At 40.3% G+C, this 19,744-nt stretch overlaps 2 protein-coding genes across 3 annotated transcripts in view; both read right to left on the bottom strand.

Moving 5' to 3' along the window:
* Grin3a (glutamate ionotropic receptor NMDA type subunit 3A) overlaps positions 1–19,744 on the bottom strand; it is a 171,269-nt gene that overhangs the window by 16,945 nt on the left and 134,580 nt on the right. The gene's annotated exons all lie outside the window — the stretch shown is intronic.
* Positions 1,412–1,924, bottom strand: Ppp3r2 (protein phosphatase 3 regulatory subunit B, beta). Its single transcript, XM_076843233.2, has one exon. It carries the CDS (start codon positions 1,922–1,924, stop codon positions 1,412–1,414), a length of 513 nt encoding a protein of 170 aa, XP_076699348.1.

Genomic DNA, 19,744 nt, shown 5'->3' with positions numbered 1-19,744 from the left:
AATAGGGTCATGACTCATATCACTATAGGATTGGGAGTGTTTATGATTGTTAATACATTTCTTTAGGACTGCACATGAATTAAAGTGACAGGGACTCCTATTTGTGGTTCTTTAAAGTATAAAAAGTATGTCAGAATGCCTTGCAGATAGTTGTCCTGCCAGTCTATAAGTCTAGTTGCCAGCTTCTTCAAAATGAAACAATAATAAACTTATCTGAAATGGATTTTTCTTATCCTGAGAGAAATCACCTGAATGGTTTCCCTTGGCTAGGTAAGTGTAAGAAGAGCACATTTCATTTTTCTAGCATTTTGGGAGCCTTAGACATCTTTATGGGGAGTGGTCCTCTGTAAGAAAGAAAATTATAGTGAAATAGCAATGTTACAGAAGGAAAAGAGCTTCTTGAGAGGAGTTTTCAGTTTCTCTGCTCTGCCTCAGATCTAATTTCAAAATCAGCCAGTGCTGCCACCATTCACCTCTGCTTAGAGACTTATTTGCAAATCTCTGCATCTATGAGTACCAGAAGCAACACTCCTTTGGCATTCCCAGGAGAGTCACTGCAGCCAGAATCTTTACTGACTCTGTCCTGTGGGAAGGCTGACTCTATATCTCTCCCATTTACTCCAACTAAGTGAGCTGACAGAGTTGAAAGTGAGAGTGCTTTCTTGGAAGGTCCCTGCCTTGTTTGACTAGAAGATCCCTTTTCTGAACTTAATACTGGAGCTGGTAGCCAACATGGAATATCCACTGCCACTGCCGGTTATAGTTGGGCTGGGCACTTGGTGCAGGACTCACAATTTTTACATCAGCCCTGGAGGATCCCTACTGGACTCTTTCCCCTGAGTAGATGCATCATGGGGAATGGAGCTGCAGCCTACTATGAGAAGAGATGAATTTTTGTTGCATGGAGAGTAATTGAAAGACGCTCAGTAGGGAGTCCTTGTGGCTACAACAAGAAGTTAACAATCTGTCAAAGGCATCTGAACACCACAAGTGAATGAATGGTTCACCTAACACCGATAACAAATTGTACAATTTCTTCCTGCATACAAAATCATGAGAAAGGCAGGCTAAGGTATATATTTTCTTATTTTAAAGTTTTTGACTACAGTTTGGGATCTGAATCAAAACAAAGAAAAAGACATTTATAAAAGACTCTTTTTTTTTTTTTCCTTTCCCACTTTGATGCTTCATCTTGCTCTTCCCCCATTTGGGGTGATACCCTGAACCACTGAGATAAGAATTAATAACACTGAATTGGTGATGAAGCACATGTTAGAAAATGTAGCTTCCACAAAGAGAAATACTTCTGGGTTAAGTCAGAGAGACAGTTGATGGATGCCTGGAACAGATCTTGTAAGAAAGAAGAAAGCTTTGGGCAAAGTTGTTTGGGCAATGTTCTTTGAAAACAGGCTCACACAGTCACTATCAACTTCTTGTGGACTTCCAGGTCTCTGACCACAGCACTGAATTCCTCAAAGGATAACTTCCCATCGCCGTCCTTATCCATGATGATGATGGTTTTGTCCACGAGCTGCTGTAGCTGCCAGTCCTTGAGGTTGTTCCCCACCATCATCTTCAGCACCTGGAAGAGCTCCCCGTTGGAGATGTAACCATCTTTATCTACGTCGTAGATCCTGAACGCGAACATCAACTTCTGCTCCTCGTCCCCTTTGACGCTGAACTGGGAGGTCCCCCGGATGAATTCCGTGAAGTCCACTTCTCCATTGCCGTCGGTGTCGAAGATGTCGATCACTCGCTTCACCAATGGGTTCTGCTGCAGCTCGGGCAGCGACATGAACTCATTCACACTCAGAGCGCCCGACTTGTCAAAGTCCAGCTTCTTGAAACTCCTGCCCAGCCTTTTAATTTCTTCGGGTTCGAAGTGGCTGCACATCTCCTTTGGGTAACTGGCCTCGTTTCCCATTGCGGACGCGGAGTAGCGGCTCGCAGGGTCGGAGGAAGGAGCTGGTGCTGTGGGCGCGCTGGGACCGTTGAGTCTCAGGACCGGCAGGGTCGGGGCTCGTGACTGCCTCGTGGAAACCAGAAAGTGGGCAGCGATAGGAGCAGGGCAGAGAAGAGTGGGGGTCGGTGAGGAGAGGAAGAAGGAGAAGAGGGACTTTGGAGGGGGAGAGGAGGGCGCAGCTAGGGGATGCCCAGCAGGCAGATAGATGCATGGAGGGCTGGGCTACCCTACCCCTCTCTTCTATCAAACCTCTTGTAGGGTTCCATTATCAGCCCTATTTCCCTTAAAATCATCTACTCATTTCCTCACTTTTTTTTCCCCCCACTCTGGGAAGATAAACCCCAAGTGAGCAAAGGCCATGTCTAGATTATTTCACTGCAGTATCCCCAGCACAGTGCCTAATATACAATGTGTGCTTAATAAATTTATCTTGAATGACTTCAGTGAACAGCATGTCACCCAGGACTCCGTAGGATTTCTTGGGAGGCCTAGAATAGGCTTTAAGTGAAATGACATGTCTAAGTGTTGCTATTATATAAATTTCCCATAATTCCCAGGGTGGGCATTCTTCTGGACCTTTGTCAGGACATGGGGTTCAGAATTTCTGTAAGAGACCCCACCCAGCTGTCACACAGTTTTCTTATATGGATCATCTATAGGCACTAACACATTCTTGGGAAATACACACAATGCTGCAAAGGGGCATTTTTCAAGAAGACACAGGTCCCAAGAACATAGCCTCTGTTACTCTATTACTTCAATCTATGCTGTCTGGTGCCTGGCAGATGCTGCACAAAGACACTGGGGACCAGCTGCCATGGGCCCTATATGTGTGTTGAGAGTGATAGTGGTCTCTAAACTATCTCACTTCCCGCTCTTTGCTTCCACTAGATTTGTTCTTTCTGTTGAAGATTAATCTTATAGGTTCCCTCATATTCCTTCCTCCTTTAGGAGCAGCAAGCACATCAGTTAACTCTAAATACAAAAGAAATAAATGTGGTCCAAGAGCAATACAGTTCAAAGGGACTTGGGGGAACCTCAAGCCACTAAATCAAACCGAAGGGGCAAATTCTCCCTTACTTTAAAAAATATGAGCATGTTATATGTTCTGTAGTTCAACTGAAAGATCAGTCTAAAGGTAACCAGGCTGAAACTGGCACAACGAAGCCACTGGATACCTTACCATTAAGTATGGTACTTTTTATTTTCCTTTGTAAAAAAAATGATAATCCATTGATTTTTTAAAAAAAATCATCATGAGTATTAACTAACATGTATAACAACTAAACAGTAATATCATACTGGGAACATGTTTGGCCCTACTTACTGGCTTGCTTTCCAGTTGCTCAGAGAAATGAACAGGATACAGTTTGAGTATAAATCTATTGAATTTGCAATGTTAAAGGGATCACTTTAGATTTTAATCCAAGATGACTAAAATCAGTGTTGTCTCTAAATGCTACCAACGTTTAGAGACCAACTGGTTTATTTCTAGAGCATGAAGATTTTTCTGGACTCTGCAGGGAGATACACAGGCCCTACAGCTACGGTTCTGAGAAGTCACAAGCCTCAGGGGCAGCAACAGAACTCTATCTTTGGGTCAAGGTGATTTAGGGTTTCTACAATTGTGTTATTGGCCCAATCTTCTGTCTTTAATCACAGTGTTATTAAAGATCCTTGGTTTAAAGAGAACTAACTTCTAAGGAGCTTAGCAAAAACATTTTTGGTAAGAATTTCACATAATTGAAAAAAGAGATAGACGATTCAGTATTAGGAAGGGTGAAGATCCAGCTGGATTTAAGGAACAATTGGAACCAAGGCCACAGGGTTAGTAATATAGTTTGTAAGCCCAGAATAAAATGAAAATGTAAGAACTTTTTGTTTGAAATTTATTATACATTTCAAGTCATCCACAGAAGAGCATCAAACCAGATAGGGGACCCTGTGAGACCCTGTGAGACCACAAGGGCCGTGTGCTCATAAAACTAATCCTGTAGAGACTTGGGTCCATTTATCTCTGTATCTCTCACCTCTGCTTCTATTTGCTTCACTCTCTTCTATGCTGAAGGAGCTTCTACCACATAGCAGAGAACCTGACCACTGACAGATTCCAAGTTAAGACCCTCGGGGTTTTATCATTAGAAGATTGACTTTCCCTTGTTCTGGTTAGATGCCTACAAATCCCAGAAACAGGCTTGGATTGGTCTCAATTGGATTGGATTCCCACTTCCCAGTCATCAGACATGGCCTATAGTAGACGGAAACTTGAACCTCCTGGCTGGACCTGGGATCTTGAGTGGGGGTCCGGTAAGAAGAACAAATGCCAAAGAAGTATTTGTTCTTCCTTATAAAAAGAGGTGATGGTGAGCAGACGGTACAATAGCTGGACATTAGATATGACCACTAGTGCTGACTCCATAGGAGGGAGGAGTCATTTTGTGTGAAGAACTCCCTCAATTTGACCAATTGATAGGGCCACAGGATTTGCTGTAGCTGCAGGCCTCCACTTGCTAATGAATTTCTGCCAGGTTCAACTAAATAAACTTGTTATTTATCCCCCAAATCCTTTCACCTTTGTGTAGGTTAAATTAGTATCTCACTTGCAGACGCTGCGCCTAGTTTTATACACTGGGTTGAAACACATTAGTAGGTTGGGAATTTAATTTTTTGGGTTGCAACCAATGTTAAAAAAATAGAAAGGGAGATAATTGAGAAAATATTAGTAAGGGGAAATTCATTTCTCTGAGTAAACATTACTTAACAAAACTGTTCATTTAGTTATATTGATATGTAATTATATAAATCTAAATGGAATATATTTATAAAATATAAAACAAAGCTAAATAGAATATATTTTATATAAATAGAATATATGTATATATGACATAAACATACCAGGTTATTCTGGTTTTGCAACAGGATGGAGATATATATATATATATATATATATATATATATATATATATATGATTATTTTTGCCATGGATTATGGTAAATGATAAAAGCAGTCTGTCAGATACCACAGAACTCAGAGTCTGAACATCTTTGTTATAGGCTTATGCTGTGAGAATGATTCAAACTGAAGAAATTTTGTTCCTATTTTATTCTGATGTCAGCCTGTGGGGAATAAAGTTGATGAAATTTGAAGCAATAATCTATAGCAATACTGTCCAATAGAAGCATAATGTTAGCCATCTATATAATTTAAATGTTTTTAGTAACTACATTAAAAAGCAAAAAATGAAGACTGGGGATGTGGCTCAGGCAGTAGGGCACTCGCCTGGCATGCGTGGGGCGCTGGGTTTGATCCTCAGCACCACATAAAAATAAAATAAAAGATGTTGTGTCCACCGAAAAATAAAAAATAAATATTAAAAAAAATTCTCTCTCTTTAAAAAAATGAAATTAATTTATATTAATATAAATATATTAACTGATATTTAATAACATCTTTTATTTAATAACATTTAAATTATATTAATGTTTTACATTTTTCAACATGTAATCAATATTATGATTTATTAATGAATTATTTTACCCAATTTTTGTTTTGCTAAATGTTGACTTTATACTTCTAGCATTTTGAGTGCTCATTAGCTCTCATATTGAATAGGATAAACTGAGGCAGTTAAGGGAAAAAGAAAGATTTGGAAGCAAAAATATTTGATGATTAAATTCCAGCTAACTGAATTAATAGGATCTGAAAGAAGCATTATAGGGTGAAAAGTATTTAGAACAGGATAACCCAACATCAAACTTTAACTGTCCACCTAATAGTAAGATGTTGAACTAGTTGCTTGACATTGGTTTTCCCATACAAAAAAATGGGGCTACTGCCTACTTTGTATAGTCTTACAAGGATTTAAGCAGAGATTAACCAATATGATATATTATTGTCATTGCGTTAGTCACCTTTTGTAAAATGGTGATAAAAACTATACCTGCTCTCTCAACTGCACAAGCTTTTGGTCACCATGACCAAAATACCTGACAAAACGTAAGGAAAATTTTGCTGGGTTTATGGGTTCATTCCATGGTTGGCCAACTCTATTGCTCTAGGCCTGAGGTGAGCAAAACGTCATGGTGGAAGGATGTGGCAGAGGAGCCTTACCCAGCTCATGACAGCCAGGAAGCAGAGGGAGAGAGGACCCAGGGAGAGAGATATATAAATATAAAACTATCACTATATATATAATATAGTGACCCCAGTGACCTATTTCCTGTAGCCATGCTCTACCTACCTATATTTACCACCTATATTTACCACCCATAGTCCATTCAAATTATTAATCTATCAAATGGAATAATCCACTGACAAGGTTATTGCTCTCATAATCATTTCGCCTCTCAACATTGCTGCATTGCCTAACATATGAGCTTTTCAGGAGACATCTTTTTGGATCCAAACCCCAACGGTCATTGTTCACTTTGCTAACTTTATTATAATTTGCCATGCTAGCAAAGATGAGGTCTTAAAGCAAGAGTACCTGGCAGTTCCAGGCACATAAGTATAGGTCTGTCATTTTAACAAACGCTCCTTAGATATCAGTTACAGTCTGCTGCATATGACTCTTAAGTGCTTTACCGGCATCAATTTTGGTTCCTCCATTCAGAACTCTTCCAGGACTGATCACAGACTTCCCATTGCAGGATTGAGGACCACAGAATGACCATAACTGACCTATCAGACACTTACAGATTTCTTTCTCTCTTTGCCCTGAGGAATTCCCTGATGGTCTTTCTTGAGAAAGGAACCACTGATATGGACACTCTTCCTAAGCTCTGTGTGAGTCCCCAATTTGGAGGCAACAATGGGGTGGCAGAGAGAGAGTTCAGGAGTTAAATGGTATAGCTCCAGTCTCACTTCTGCCTCTTATTAGCTGTGAGGCCAGAGTAGCCATCACTATGCCAGTCCCGGTGTCCTTATTTGTAAAATGGTGATAATAGCTATACCTGTTTGTCTACTGCACAAGATTATTGTGAGAGGCAGACAGATAAGGTAATGTATACAGGTGTTTTATAGGCGTAGAAACTTGTCATAAGTATTAACTAATTTAATGAATGAACAGGCAATACTGGCAAGATGGTGCCATTTCAATGACTCTGATGTGCAGGAAGAATCATTTATTCCCATGGAGTAGAGCATGTAACATTATGTGGGAGCTGGAGATTTAGTTCACATGAAGTTGAGTTCCCCATTGTTCTGCATTTCATAAACTTTACGATTCTGCATTATCATGCCACCCAATGCCGTGGTTTAAGTTTCCTCTAGGCATTATTCTTAGGCATTTCCATTTCCATGGAAAACACTATTTGTTACTCTTTCTGTTTATCACTGTGGAGTGATGTGAATCACAGGGCATTCACTGTGGTGAGTAATTTAAAAGGGTAGGCCGATGATTTGGAAGAAACCAGAAGCCTGATGGCAATTCGATTTCAGCAAGTTTTCATTTCTTTGCCTCAAGGGTTTTCAGATTAAGAACTATGAAATGGTCACATGCAAAAATAACTGATATTGGAAAATACAACAGACAGAAATGGAAATGATGAGACCTGAGGCTCATGTTCAGCTTCCTCTTCCATGTCTGACAGGAGAATGAGTTTCTGAGTCACACGTTCATTCTAGAAGCTTTACAGGAGATCTGGAGACTCAGCTGGAAGCTCTCCCCTCCTTACGGTAGTTCCTGTCACCATATTTAACATCTCATGGTACTGACATCGGCCACAACCACGAGTGTAAACTGTTTCCAAACATGAGGTTTCCCATCTTCAAGGCAGGAGTGATATCATGTTCACAGAGTTACTGTAGGTGTATGTGAGATAGTATCTAAGAAAAAAGAATTATTTATTTAAGACGTCTCTTAAAATAGTGCTAGCACACACTAGGTACTCAATATGTTTTATATCCTGTCTCCTTTTTTCTTTTCTACTTTTTTGTTTCTTCTTTTCTCTCTTCCTCTTTTTTCTTCATTTGCTTTCTCAACAAATATTTATTGAGCATCTTTTAGGTGAGAGGGATACAACAGTCGCCTTTGCTGTCTCTGTTTTATGGAACTTAGAGTTTCAGAAAGAAGACATTAACCAAACTATCACATTCGTAGACATCAAGATGCACTACCTGTGTTGAGTGCTACAGATGACAGGGATGTAGTGCTAGGAGAATTTGCACAGCAGGAAACCTTTATTGGGGAAGTGATGATCAAGCTAAAATCTCAAGGAGTAGACAAAGTCAACCAGGTTTTCTGGGAAGGGATGAGTATTCCAGACAGAAGAAACTCCATATGCAAAGGCACTGGGCTCGGAAGAGCGAAACAGGGACTTCAAGGTGGCCAGTGTGGGCAGGAAGGTCAAGAGAGTGGATGGTTAGACATTCTCCTGAACTGCAGAAAGGACAGAATGAATTATTTCTTATAGGACATCATTTAGGCAACCATGGAAAGCACTGAGGGTATTCAGAGATGATCCCTGCTCAGAAAGCTGACTGAATTAAAGCATAAGAGAATCACAACACAAGATAAAAAATGAAAGCTGTCCTCCAAGAGGTCAGGGCAAAGAGCTTCAAGAACTCAGAGAATTTAGAAATCACTTTTGTGGGGAATGCTTGGAGGAAGTGTTTATTATTTTTTCTAAGTTTTTATTTTCAGTAAGTGTTGGATCCAGATGGAGACGAGGTGGACTAGTACTACAATCACAGAAGTGAAAAAATGGATGTGGGCCAAGTGTTTTAATGAGCCAAGTATCAGGTGTGCTGGAACAAACCAGATTGTGGAGGGTGTTGACTATTGGGCTAAGACATCTGGTTTCTATCTGGCAGGGAAAGCACAGGTTCTAAACAGAATAATAGTCTAGAAAATCCACCTGGCACCATGAAGGGTGGATGGAGCAGGGTGAGAGCCTGGCAGCTGTGAGAACAGAGGAGCAATGACAACCACGCGTGTGTCTGGAAAACTAGGGCCTCGGTGAGGGGATGGAGGCACTGGAGGGGACAGGCTGGTGTACTAGGTTCTCTAACATTATGTGGGAGCTCTGAAGCCTCAAATCTAGGAACATGCTCCTTCTGCAACCTGTAAGGCAGTCCTTCTTTACATCCTCCTAGTTCTCAGGGGGTTGCCGGGAATCTTTGGCATTCTATGGTGCTGTAGTTTGGGTCTTGGATGTCTCCCAAATGCCCTAGTGTTAAGGGCTTGGTCCCCAGCTCAGAGCTATTGCGAGGAGGTGGAATTTTTAGAAGACTTAGTGGGAGGTCTTCCGAACATTGAAGGTGTGCTCTTGAAGGGGACGGTGGCACCAGAACTCCTTCCTCTCCTTTGCATCTCTGCTGCAGTGTAGAGTAGTTTGGCCTCTCCCACGTGTACTTCCTGCCATGATGGGCCGGCTGCCTTGCCATGAGCACAGTGGCAGGGACCACTGACCATGGTCTGAAACCTCCAAAACTGTGAGCTAAAATAAATTGTTTCCTCTTAATAAGTTGATTATCTTAGGTATTTTCTTACAGTAACAGAATGCTGACGGATACACTTGGCCTGCAGCTGCCTAAATCCATTCTCTGCTTTTGTCATCACACAGCATTCTCCCTGTGTGTCTCTATTTTTGCTCGGTAGTTGTTTTCTTATCAGAACACCAGTCAGAGTGGATTTTACGGTAGGCCCCACCCTACTGTAAAATATGTGAATCTCAACTAATCACATCTGCAATGACCCTACGTCCGAAACCAGGCCATTAGGTGCTGGGGGTTAGGATCTTAGGATCTCAGCATATGTTTTGTAGGAACATAATGCAATCCATAGCAGTAGTCTTGGATTTTTATAAGCTAGGGTAGAGAGAGGAGGCAAATGTGAGTCTCCAAAGGGAAGTCCCCTCTACTGTAAGGGCTCCAGGCTCCTCGCCTTTTCATCCAGCACCTACTGAAATTCCAGCAACTCCTACCATCACTGCATGGGGAGGAAGTCTCCATAGAAGCCTTGGAGAAAAAGTTGGGGCAATTTCTCACATTCTTGTATTTGGTTAATGCCATTTGTGAGAAACAAAAAAAGAAGGCTTTTGTGATATTCTGCAACACCTCTCTTCAGAGCCACTAGATGGCAGTCTTCACCCATTTCCTTGCCTTCTCTGTTTATTTCAAGCAGGACTCTTCAGAGCCTGGAGGCAACTACTCTGCACAGGGAATGGAGATCAGGGAAGAATTCCTTTTCATGAGACCCCCCACAGTGTTTGGAAGTCTAAAAAAAAAAAAAAAAAATGGAAGGAAGACTCTCTCACAATAGTTCTAATCAGTTTGAGAACTGTTATACCTTCTAGTTGCCTAGTAAATATTCTGGTTTTGTAAATATTCATGAGTTCATTGGATTTAACTAGGAGAAAAGCAAGAACTACTAACAGTATGTGGTCTTGGATGTAATTTATACCCAAGCATCTCTTGTATGTAAAAGAGGAGACCCTTATTCCATGAGATCTGTTTACTTGCTCATTAGCAAAGGTAAAGGGGATACTGACTGGATTAATCTTTCCTTGTATCAGAATGCAAACTTCTGTCATTTATAATAATCAGAGAGCAACAGAGAAGTAGCCCTAATTTTGTAATATGGGGTGAGGGGAAGAAAGACTGGAAAATTGTAGGTTTCTGGCCTTCCCACTTAGCAACACACTATGGAATACACTGACGACATTTATAGACAATAGCTACTGTTGTTTCTTTAAAGATCAGCTGAAGGTGCTGCCTAATAGTTTGCAAAACATGTTTTCCCACTCAAACCTAGATGCTGCATTGGAAGAAAGAAAAAAAAATACTATAAATCTAGTCAACCTAGAACTTTGCAAAGTAGAAAATTCCAGAATCATGCATTTCTCAACTACTCATCAAAAAGTCTTTGGTTCTGTAACATATATAAAAAATAATCAAAAATTTGTGTTCAAATGATAAGGTGCTTGTAATGAAGAGGTGCTCCTACATTTTTGGAAATGGGTCCAAGGGGAAAATTTGAAGATGCAGCAACCATAATATCTCAGGGATTGTTATTATTCACCAAATATGTTTTTCATCTTTGTCTATTGTTCTGTATTCAGGGAAGGAGGGAAGAACATTTATTATGCCAGGTGTTTTTCATAAACTATTTCATTAAGTCAACTGCTTACTTTCGAGCAGTCCCTATTATCTCTGGTTTCTAAGGGGAAGGTCTGAAATGTGGGAAGTCGCATGGCTTGCAGAGACACAGTGGAGCGCTGGAGTTGACATTGCTATGTCTGTTTCCTGAGCTGAAGCTCTTTGTTATTCCAGGTTGCCTTCCACATGAAGACTAGGAAAGATGCCCCAGCCCTTGCGAAGGTTGTAGGGAGGTTAAAAGCCTATCATTCACTTGTGGGTCTAGCTGTGGCCATATAACAAGTGGGCCAAGGGTGGGGACCACCTATGATTTTAGGATCCCTGAGGCTCTCATGATCCGGTGCGGTGTCTTTGGAGGGCAGGGTTAAATTGCATTGCTTATCATTTCAGGTCTCTTTGGCTTGCTCATACTTTGCCTGGAGGGTTCTTCTCCCTACAGGGGGTTGCCTCTTCCAGGAAGCCCACTGTTTTCTTCTTGCTCTTCCATGAGTGAATCGTGACCCGGTTTGTGTCACTGGTCTACTTTGTATCTTGCGTCTTCCCCTATTGCTGTCCCTGTGGTGGTGTGGAATAGGGTCTGAGCAGGAGCCTGTCTCTCCCTGCCTGTGACCTCTGTGTGAACCTCTGCATTGTCTGCACCTGGCACTGGACCCGGTACACAGGAGTTCAACACGTGTTTGCTGGTGGGTGGATGGAAGAACAAATGAACGCATGCGTTTGTCCTGGTGGCAGAGTAGAGGAAGGTGAGGCCTTCCGGAGACTGCTTTCCTTTATTCATCCCAATTCTAGTCTACATCACAAAAGGATACACGCACAACTTTGTGCTCCTTTGGGTTTCCAGAAAGTACTACCTGGACAGGTTCCAGCTGACCTTATGCTTGGCTTAAATATTAAACTTAATTACTTAGGCTATTCCAAGGGAAGCACTCAGCTGTCACGGTGGCTCCCGACATACACGGGTTTTCAATTTAAAGCAATCTACAGTCATTAACTCTCCTTGCCTCGCCATAACTTTCATCAGGTTGAATAGCAGACAGTGACATTTTAAATTGAATAGGGAAGGGGTAGCGATGAGAGGGGCAGCAGGGTGTTGAGATGTGACCTAGTTGTCAAGAGCAGAAGAGACTGTTAAAACTCGCCCCTCTCCCAATGCCCTAATCATTCCCTTTGGGTTTTAAATATGAATTAAAGATAAACTAGGGGCTGGGGATGTGGCTCAAGCGGTAGCGCGCTCGCCTGGCATGCGTGTGGCCTGGGTTCGATCCTCAGCACCACATAAAAACAAAGATGCTGTGTCCGCCGAAAACTGAAAAATAAATAAATATTAAAAAAAAAATAAAGATAAACTAGATGGAAGACGGGCACTAAAGCTTCTTGATGGAACTTGTGTGATCCCCTTTGGCTTTCGATGTACAGTTAATTAACCCTCTTCTTATGTCTCCCTAAAAGATTAGCAGAGGGGAAATGGATATGCTATGAGAAAACTATAGTTTTCTTGGCAAACGAGTATTGATACATCAGGTATGCATTTTGGGTGGTAAAATCTGGCGCAATGGTGAGGGGTGGAGAGGCCAGATTGGAAGTCAGTCAATCCATGGTCCCTGTCCTCCTTTATTGAGTCCCTATCTTTGGTTAGATAAGATCAGATTCCTTTAAAGAAACCTACTTGAGAATAACCACATCCCTTTGCTGGCTGTGGCCTTTTTAATTAAGGCAAGGAAACAAGTTTAGAGACATTAAGTGATTTGCCACAGGTCATGCAACTGGATCACGGTAGAATTGAGACAAATTTGCTAACTACCATCCATTCAGCACCTACTATGTGTCAGACGCTTATGGACATTATCTGTATTCCTTATTCCAAGCCAGAAACACAGAATATCATCTCCATTTTGCAAAGTAAGGAACACAGAGAGGCTAAGTAATTTGAGCTCATGACATTTTGATGTGGTTATTTTGATATCATGGTTATTTTTACTTTTGCATCTATGCAGTGATCCTAGGTAACAAGCCATTTAGACTTCATCTTTTAAAATTGCCTCATAATAATTTTAACAGATATTGTCACTTCATCCCTGCCCGGCATCCCCTAGGGGGTAAAGTTCAAAGCTGGGGGTCGGGGAGGCTGAAGATAGGAAGGGGCGAGAATGGACGAAAGCTCAGGTTGGTCAGGAACAGGGTGAAATGAAGGATGAGATAAGTTCAGGAATGGGCCTAGTTTCCTGTGGTGCACTTTCCTTGATAAAAGAAACCAAAGTGTGGTGGTTTGCTTTTATACAATTTCAAAATAAACTCCTTTTCCCCATCCCATGCGATTAAGGCCTCCAGTTCCTACAAAAGAACTTCATTCCCGTGTTCAGCCTCTTGCTCAGTATCTTTTGTTTCCCTCAGTATTGAAACTACCCAAAGAGGCTCCTGGATTCAATCAGAAGCCCTGTAAGGATGCAACAAGATAAACATTAACTTGAGGCTCAGAAAGGTTAAGTAATTTTCCCAAGGACTTAGAGATGCCTCCCCACAGTATTGGTAAAGCCAGGGTGGGTCTGACTCCCAAGACCAAGATCATTCCAGTGAACTTGGTTGTATTTATCTCTTCTTTCTGAACAGGGCAAGGCAGTCTCTCTCTCTCTGCAGAATGGACCTGTGTCTGAAGGTGAAGGAGCTGCCCATTCTCAGATGGTCAGGCTGTAGACACTTCCCTGAAGCTGGCTCATTCCCCTTTCACTTGCCACAAGGGCTGTGCTGGATATTCTTTTGCCTTCTAGATTCATTCTCCATTTTTCTTCGTCCTTCCTCATACCCTGGGAAGTGACTTGATGGACCACATAGACAGGCTCCCTTGATCAAAGGTGGAGGTGGAAGATGGGAGGGTGGTGGAAGCTGAGGGAGAATATTTATTCCCTGGTTCTCTCTCAGTGAGGTCACCATGGGAGGGCTGTGCACATTATCAAATGGCCGAAGCTCTTAGAAAGCCCTTTCCTGTGTCTCCCAGGTTCTAGGAACCTATCTCTCCATTTTCCCTCTCCGGCATAGGGGTGGTAATGTCTTTCTTAACTTACCCACTCGGGGAGACTGCATTGTTTCTGTTGATTTTCTTAAATCACGGGTTTGCAAATAGTTTAAAAAAAACTCTCCTCTGTCTCTTGGAATATGCTCTCTGTTCCTTGCCAAGACCACTTTTTCTCCTTCCTTCTTAACTAGACCCATTTAGCTAAAAGATGCAATTATTCAACCCATTATTTAAGGGACATTTGCAAAAAGAGAACTCATTGTATGTCTTAATAATACCTTGAAGAAATTTAGGAGCTTGCTCAGCTGTGATTCTCTGTCTTCCTTGCCTGTTTGAGAATAACAGATTACATAAAACTTTTGCCTTGGAGCTCTTAAATTTTGGAAAAAAATTACATTTTTTTTTTTTTTTTTGGCTGAGTCAAAGGGAGATGAAGGGAATTTACACCCTGCCATACATTTTTCCCAGTAGAATTGATCGACAGTGAGCCCACTGTGGCAGTGTCACAGTTGTGCTGGAAGGACTATTGGGGAAGCATTGAGGTCAATTTAAAATTCCTCTCTGAAAATTGCCTAGGTTTGGTCTGCAGAATTGGACGTGCAATTTCCTGGGAGACTCTGGGGAGCAGACAAAGCCTTGGAATTTTTTTTTAAAATGAGTTTATCCTCCAGAGAAACTGCAGCTAGAGTGCTCTGGTGTTGGAAAGAGATGGGGGAGGTGGTGCATAGATCAAGGTCTGCACATGAGGCCAAGTATTAATGTCTGCTGGAAATGGTGGAAAAGCATCTTTCACGTTTTAGTACTAGGTGATTATATAATACGTTTATTCAAACTAGGATTTTTTTTTTTTTTTTTTTAATTACAAGAAGGTGTTGAATCGCTCTGTGGCAACAGAGGTGGCAGTACTTGGCAAAATGGAGTGTGAGGTCAGAAATAAATGAAAAAATATCTTCATTTATTTAGAGTACCTGTTGGGAGAGGTACTGTCCAGAGCATCCCTCCTTCTGCTGCACTGTGCTCGGTGCCCCTTCTCCTGGACAGGGGCAGAAGAGTGGATGGGTGGGGAGGGAGGAGGGCCATGCTTGTTAAACTGTGATCTTATTTTCATCTCACAAGAGCCACTGAGAGATGAAGAATTTGAAATAGAGCTGGGTAAGTTGATTTTCCTAAGGTGAGCTGATGCTAGGGGTAGGCTTCAAACATGAGTTGTCCGATTTTGAAGTCAGTCAATTTCTTTGCACTAACCCAGCCTAGTAGTGCATGGCATTTGAGACAAAAAGAAGGCAGGCAAAGTACTAATAGGCATGCTTTCTTCTTGTGACCTTTTCTAGGAGAAAGCAGAAAAAAACAAACAACAAACAAACAAAAATAGCAGGTGGAGACTCCATGTATTGGTGTGTTGAGCAAAGGAAAATCCAGCAGGCAGAGGCCCTTCACAGAGGAGACCCAGCTCAGCCCCTGAGCTGAAGACTGGTTTCATTTAATTGCATTCTATCTTTAGGTCCTGAGAGGATCAGTCTGAGGTTGTGTCTTAGGTGGTTCAAGACAAATATGCCAGGCAGTGCACAATCATATGTATTACTGCTTAAATGCACACAGGTGAGCATGTGAACATCATTACGAAACTATCGTTGCATAGAACAGGATATTCCATAATGCAGACCGCCATATCTGGAAAAGAATACTTCCATGTGTTTTAATTACATTCTCTGAATCTGGGGCTCCTCTCCCATCTCTACAGTACACATTGATGTTACCAAGCCCTCTTTTACTTGGGTCTCTGAAGTTCTAATTATATGCTTCCATTCTCTTCATTGCTACTACTTTCTTCTTGCCAAATTCAGCTGACCTGGGAAGTGGACCCAGGATGTCTTAACAACCAGAATTTGATCTGAAAATGGCCTCTAATTGAGTGCTTCCAGCTGACTACATCAAGAATTCCCCAATTACTTTCCTTAAAATAAAATAGTGGTTGAAAAAGTGTAAGTGTATTTTGTATGCAACATCTAAACCAGCATCTTATCAAGTAATGGTTTTGATGTTTATTTGTTTCTTTCCCCAAATCTGTCTCTTTTTTGGTACACTCTTAATTTGTTTTTGTTTGAAAATGCTGATAAATTTGTATTGCCCTGGACATTTATAGTGAAACTTCATAATCCTTGACATAAGTAACTTCATGGTTATCATATTTGACTGTATGTTCAATATTTTAAAAGCCTTAGTTGATTTAATTTTTACCATAATCCTATTAAGTAGGTATTACATTTCCCCACCACTTTTTTAGATGCTGAGGCTCATAATGGTAAATTAACATGACTTGTGTCAGATAACTTGTAGATCTGGGATTCAAATATAGAACTGTCTCCAAAGACAATACTTTTAACCACTATACTGTAATCTAAACTTTATTAAATATTTGTACTTGAGGTTGACATTGATATTAAGGGAAGCCAGAATCACTATGGGAGGACCCTTGCAGATGATTAAATTCAGATTCCTATACAGATGTCTAGAGGAGTGGAATGAGAAAGGAAGCACCTTCCCCAAATCTAGAGTTACTTATTGGGGATTTTTCTTTTCTTTCTTTATTTTCCTATCTTTTCTTTTCTTTCTTTCTATTTTTAATGTAGGCACTCACAGCTATAAAATTTTCTCTTAGAACTGCCTTTGCTGTGTCCTAGAGATTTTGGTATGTTGCATTTTTAATATCATTTAATTTAAGAATTTTTAAATTTCTCCTTTAAATTCTTCAGTGGCCTACTCATCATTGAAAAGTATTGTTTAATCACTATGTCTTTGTATAGTTTCTCTTGCTATTGGTTTATGATTTATTTCCATTCCAATCTGATGAAATGCAAGGAATTAGTTCAACATTTTGGTATTTACTATGATTTACTTTGTGGCCTAAAATATGATCTTTTGGAGGAAGTTCCATGAGCAGCTGAAAAGAAAGCATATTCAGCTATTGTTGGATAAAATATTCTGTAGATATCTGTTAAGTTCACTTGACTTACAGTGTGAATGAACTCTGTAGTATTTTTGTTGATTTTATGTCTGGATGACCTATCAGTGAGAGAAGTGTATTGGAATCACCTAGTATGATTTTATTAGGGCCTATTTGAGCCTTTAAGTTGAGTAGTGTTTGTTTCATGTAGTTAGGAGCACTGAGATTTGGGGCATAAATATTTAATATTGTTGTTTCTTCTTGTTGGATTTTTACTTTACCAATATGTAGTGACCTTCTTTGTCTCTTCTAACTAATTTTGGCTTGGAGTCTGCTTTGTTGGATATGAGAAGAGCTACTCTGCTTGCTTTTGAATTCTGCTTGCATGGAATATCATTTCTCCATCTTTTCATTTTCAGCCTGTGGATGTTTCTACATATGAGGTGTTTCTTTCAGGCAGAATTTTATATATTTCAGAATTTTATATATTTCTTTCTTATATACTTGGGGTCTTTTTAAAAAAAATCTAATTTGCCTCTTTTAACTGGAGAACTGGAACCATTTATATTCAGTGTTATTATAGAGAGGGATATATTACTTCCTGTCATTTTGATTTATTTCTAATGTTTGCTTCAATACTGATTCTCATTTGCTTGTCTACTCTTCTAATGAGATTTATTCTTTCCAGAGCTCTCTTAGTTGTTTATCCTCTTCTCTATATAGGATCCCTTTAAATATCTTCTGCAATGCTGGATTAGTAGTCATGAATTCCTTTAGTTTATGCTTATCCTGAAAGGTTTTTATTTCTTCTTCAATGTGGAAGTAAGTATAGCTTCTTTGTATATAGCAATATCGATTGGCACCTATTTTCTTTCAAGGCTTAAAATGTGTCATTTCAAGCACTCCTGGACTTTAGGATTTCTGATGATTGGTTTTCCATTAAAGATGACCTGGTGTCTCTCTCTTATCTCTTATTTTTTTTCTTTGATCTGGATTTTTTTTTTTTGCATTTTAATATGTTGTGGAGGGGTTCTTTTCTGGTGTTGTTTATTTGGGGTTCTAAATGTCTCTAGCATATGGGTGTACTTCCTGTTCCCAAGGTTTGAAACATTTTCTGCTCTTATTTCACTGATAGGCATCCATACCATTAGCTTGTGTCTCCGCTCCTTCTTTGATGCTATGAGACTTAAGTTTGGTGTCTTAATGTCCAAGAGTTCTTTTCTATTCTGATCATAGTATCATATTTTTTCTTTAATTACTATCTGAATGTTCAAGTCCATCCACTTTGTTTTCAGGCTCTGAGATTCTGTCTTATACTTGGTTTAATCTCTTTTGAGAGATTTTCAGCCAGCCAAGTTTGTTTGTTTTTTCCCCCCAACTACTAGGAACTGAATCCAGGGGTGATTTATCACTGAGTAACATCATCAACCCTTTTAATTTTTTATTTTGAGATAGGTCTCACTAAGTTGCTGAGGCTGCCCTTGAACTTGTGATCTTCTTGCCTCAGCCTATCAAGTAAATTGGATTACAGGCAAGTGCCACTAAACCCAGCTTCAATAGAGTTTTTTTTATTTGACTTTTTGTGCCTTTACCTTCTAAGATTTCTGTTTGTTCTTTTTTCCAGAATCTTGATCTCTTTATTAAAATGCTCTTTCATATCATATATTTTTCCCTGTTCATTCCTTTTATCTTTTTAAAATTTATTGATTATCTTAACAGCTAAATTTAAAAATTTTTTTGCCCAGCATTTCACTCAATTGCATACCTATAGATGGATTTGTTGAGGGATTATTAATTTTTGGAGCATCTTTTTGCCTTGCTTCCTCATATTTTCAGAGTGTCTATGTTTTCCTGCATCTCTTGTGATGAGTTTCTTTTCTTCTATTATGTGAGGTCTTTTAGAAAGTAGCGATCTCTTTAATATACGTCCTGCACTGGCATATCTTAGCATCAAAACATCCAGGTAGCATAATCGAAATATTAAGTTCAATCATCAGCTCTGCTTTGAGAGGAGAGAATAACTGCCAATAACAGTGATAACTAATTAATGAAACCTAATTAATTAAAATGCACAAGATTAGAAAGAACTATGAAAAAATAAATAATGAGGGAAAACACATCAAAATACTTTATGTAAAACAGCTAATGCAACAACCATCATAAAAAGATTCAGTTTTCTTTTTGCCAAGGCATTTCAAATAGCAACCCTTTTTTCCTGGGCTTCAATTTTAGGATCCCCTGGCTTTGAAGAGGTTTGTGGGACACAATTATTATATTGTTTGTCTTTTTTCAGCTCTGACCCAAAACAGGCAAACTTACTGGGGGAATCGGTATGTTGAGCTCTGCCCCTCCTTGTCTGCAAGTCTTGGGGGAGCTTTATTTGTTTCAGAGCAGAATTCATCCTCAGCATCACTGTGCTTTTTGGATCTGGGGTGGGAGTGTTATTCTGGTGGGAGTTGCCGTCCATCTGTCTGGCCCAGATAGCTTGTTGACTGATCTAGATTACACCACACCTCTCATTCTGAAAGCCTCAATCCATGTGCCATGGGAAGTGTGTGGGAAGTGCCCAGGTCATGTCTGAAGATCCTTGAGGCAGTTTGGGCATGGGGGAGGTGACAGGGCCTGCAAAAGAATTCTGTGGGTAGCAGCTTTCCACCTGACCCAGAGCCAACCGGCTTCCACTCCCTGTCAACCTTGCTCCTTATCACAGTTTGAACCACCAATTTC

This window comes from Callospermophilus lateralis, chromosome 2 (assembly GCF_048772815.1).
Source record: "Callospermophilus lateralis isolate mCalLat2 chromosome 2, mCalLat2.hap1, whole genome shotgun sequence".
NCBI classification, from domain to species: domain Eukaryota; kingdom Metazoa; phylum Chordata; class Mammalia; order Rodentia; family Sciuridae; genus Callospermophilus; species Callospermophilus lateralis.
This window is presented reverse-complemented; position numbering and strand designations above follow the sequence as displayed.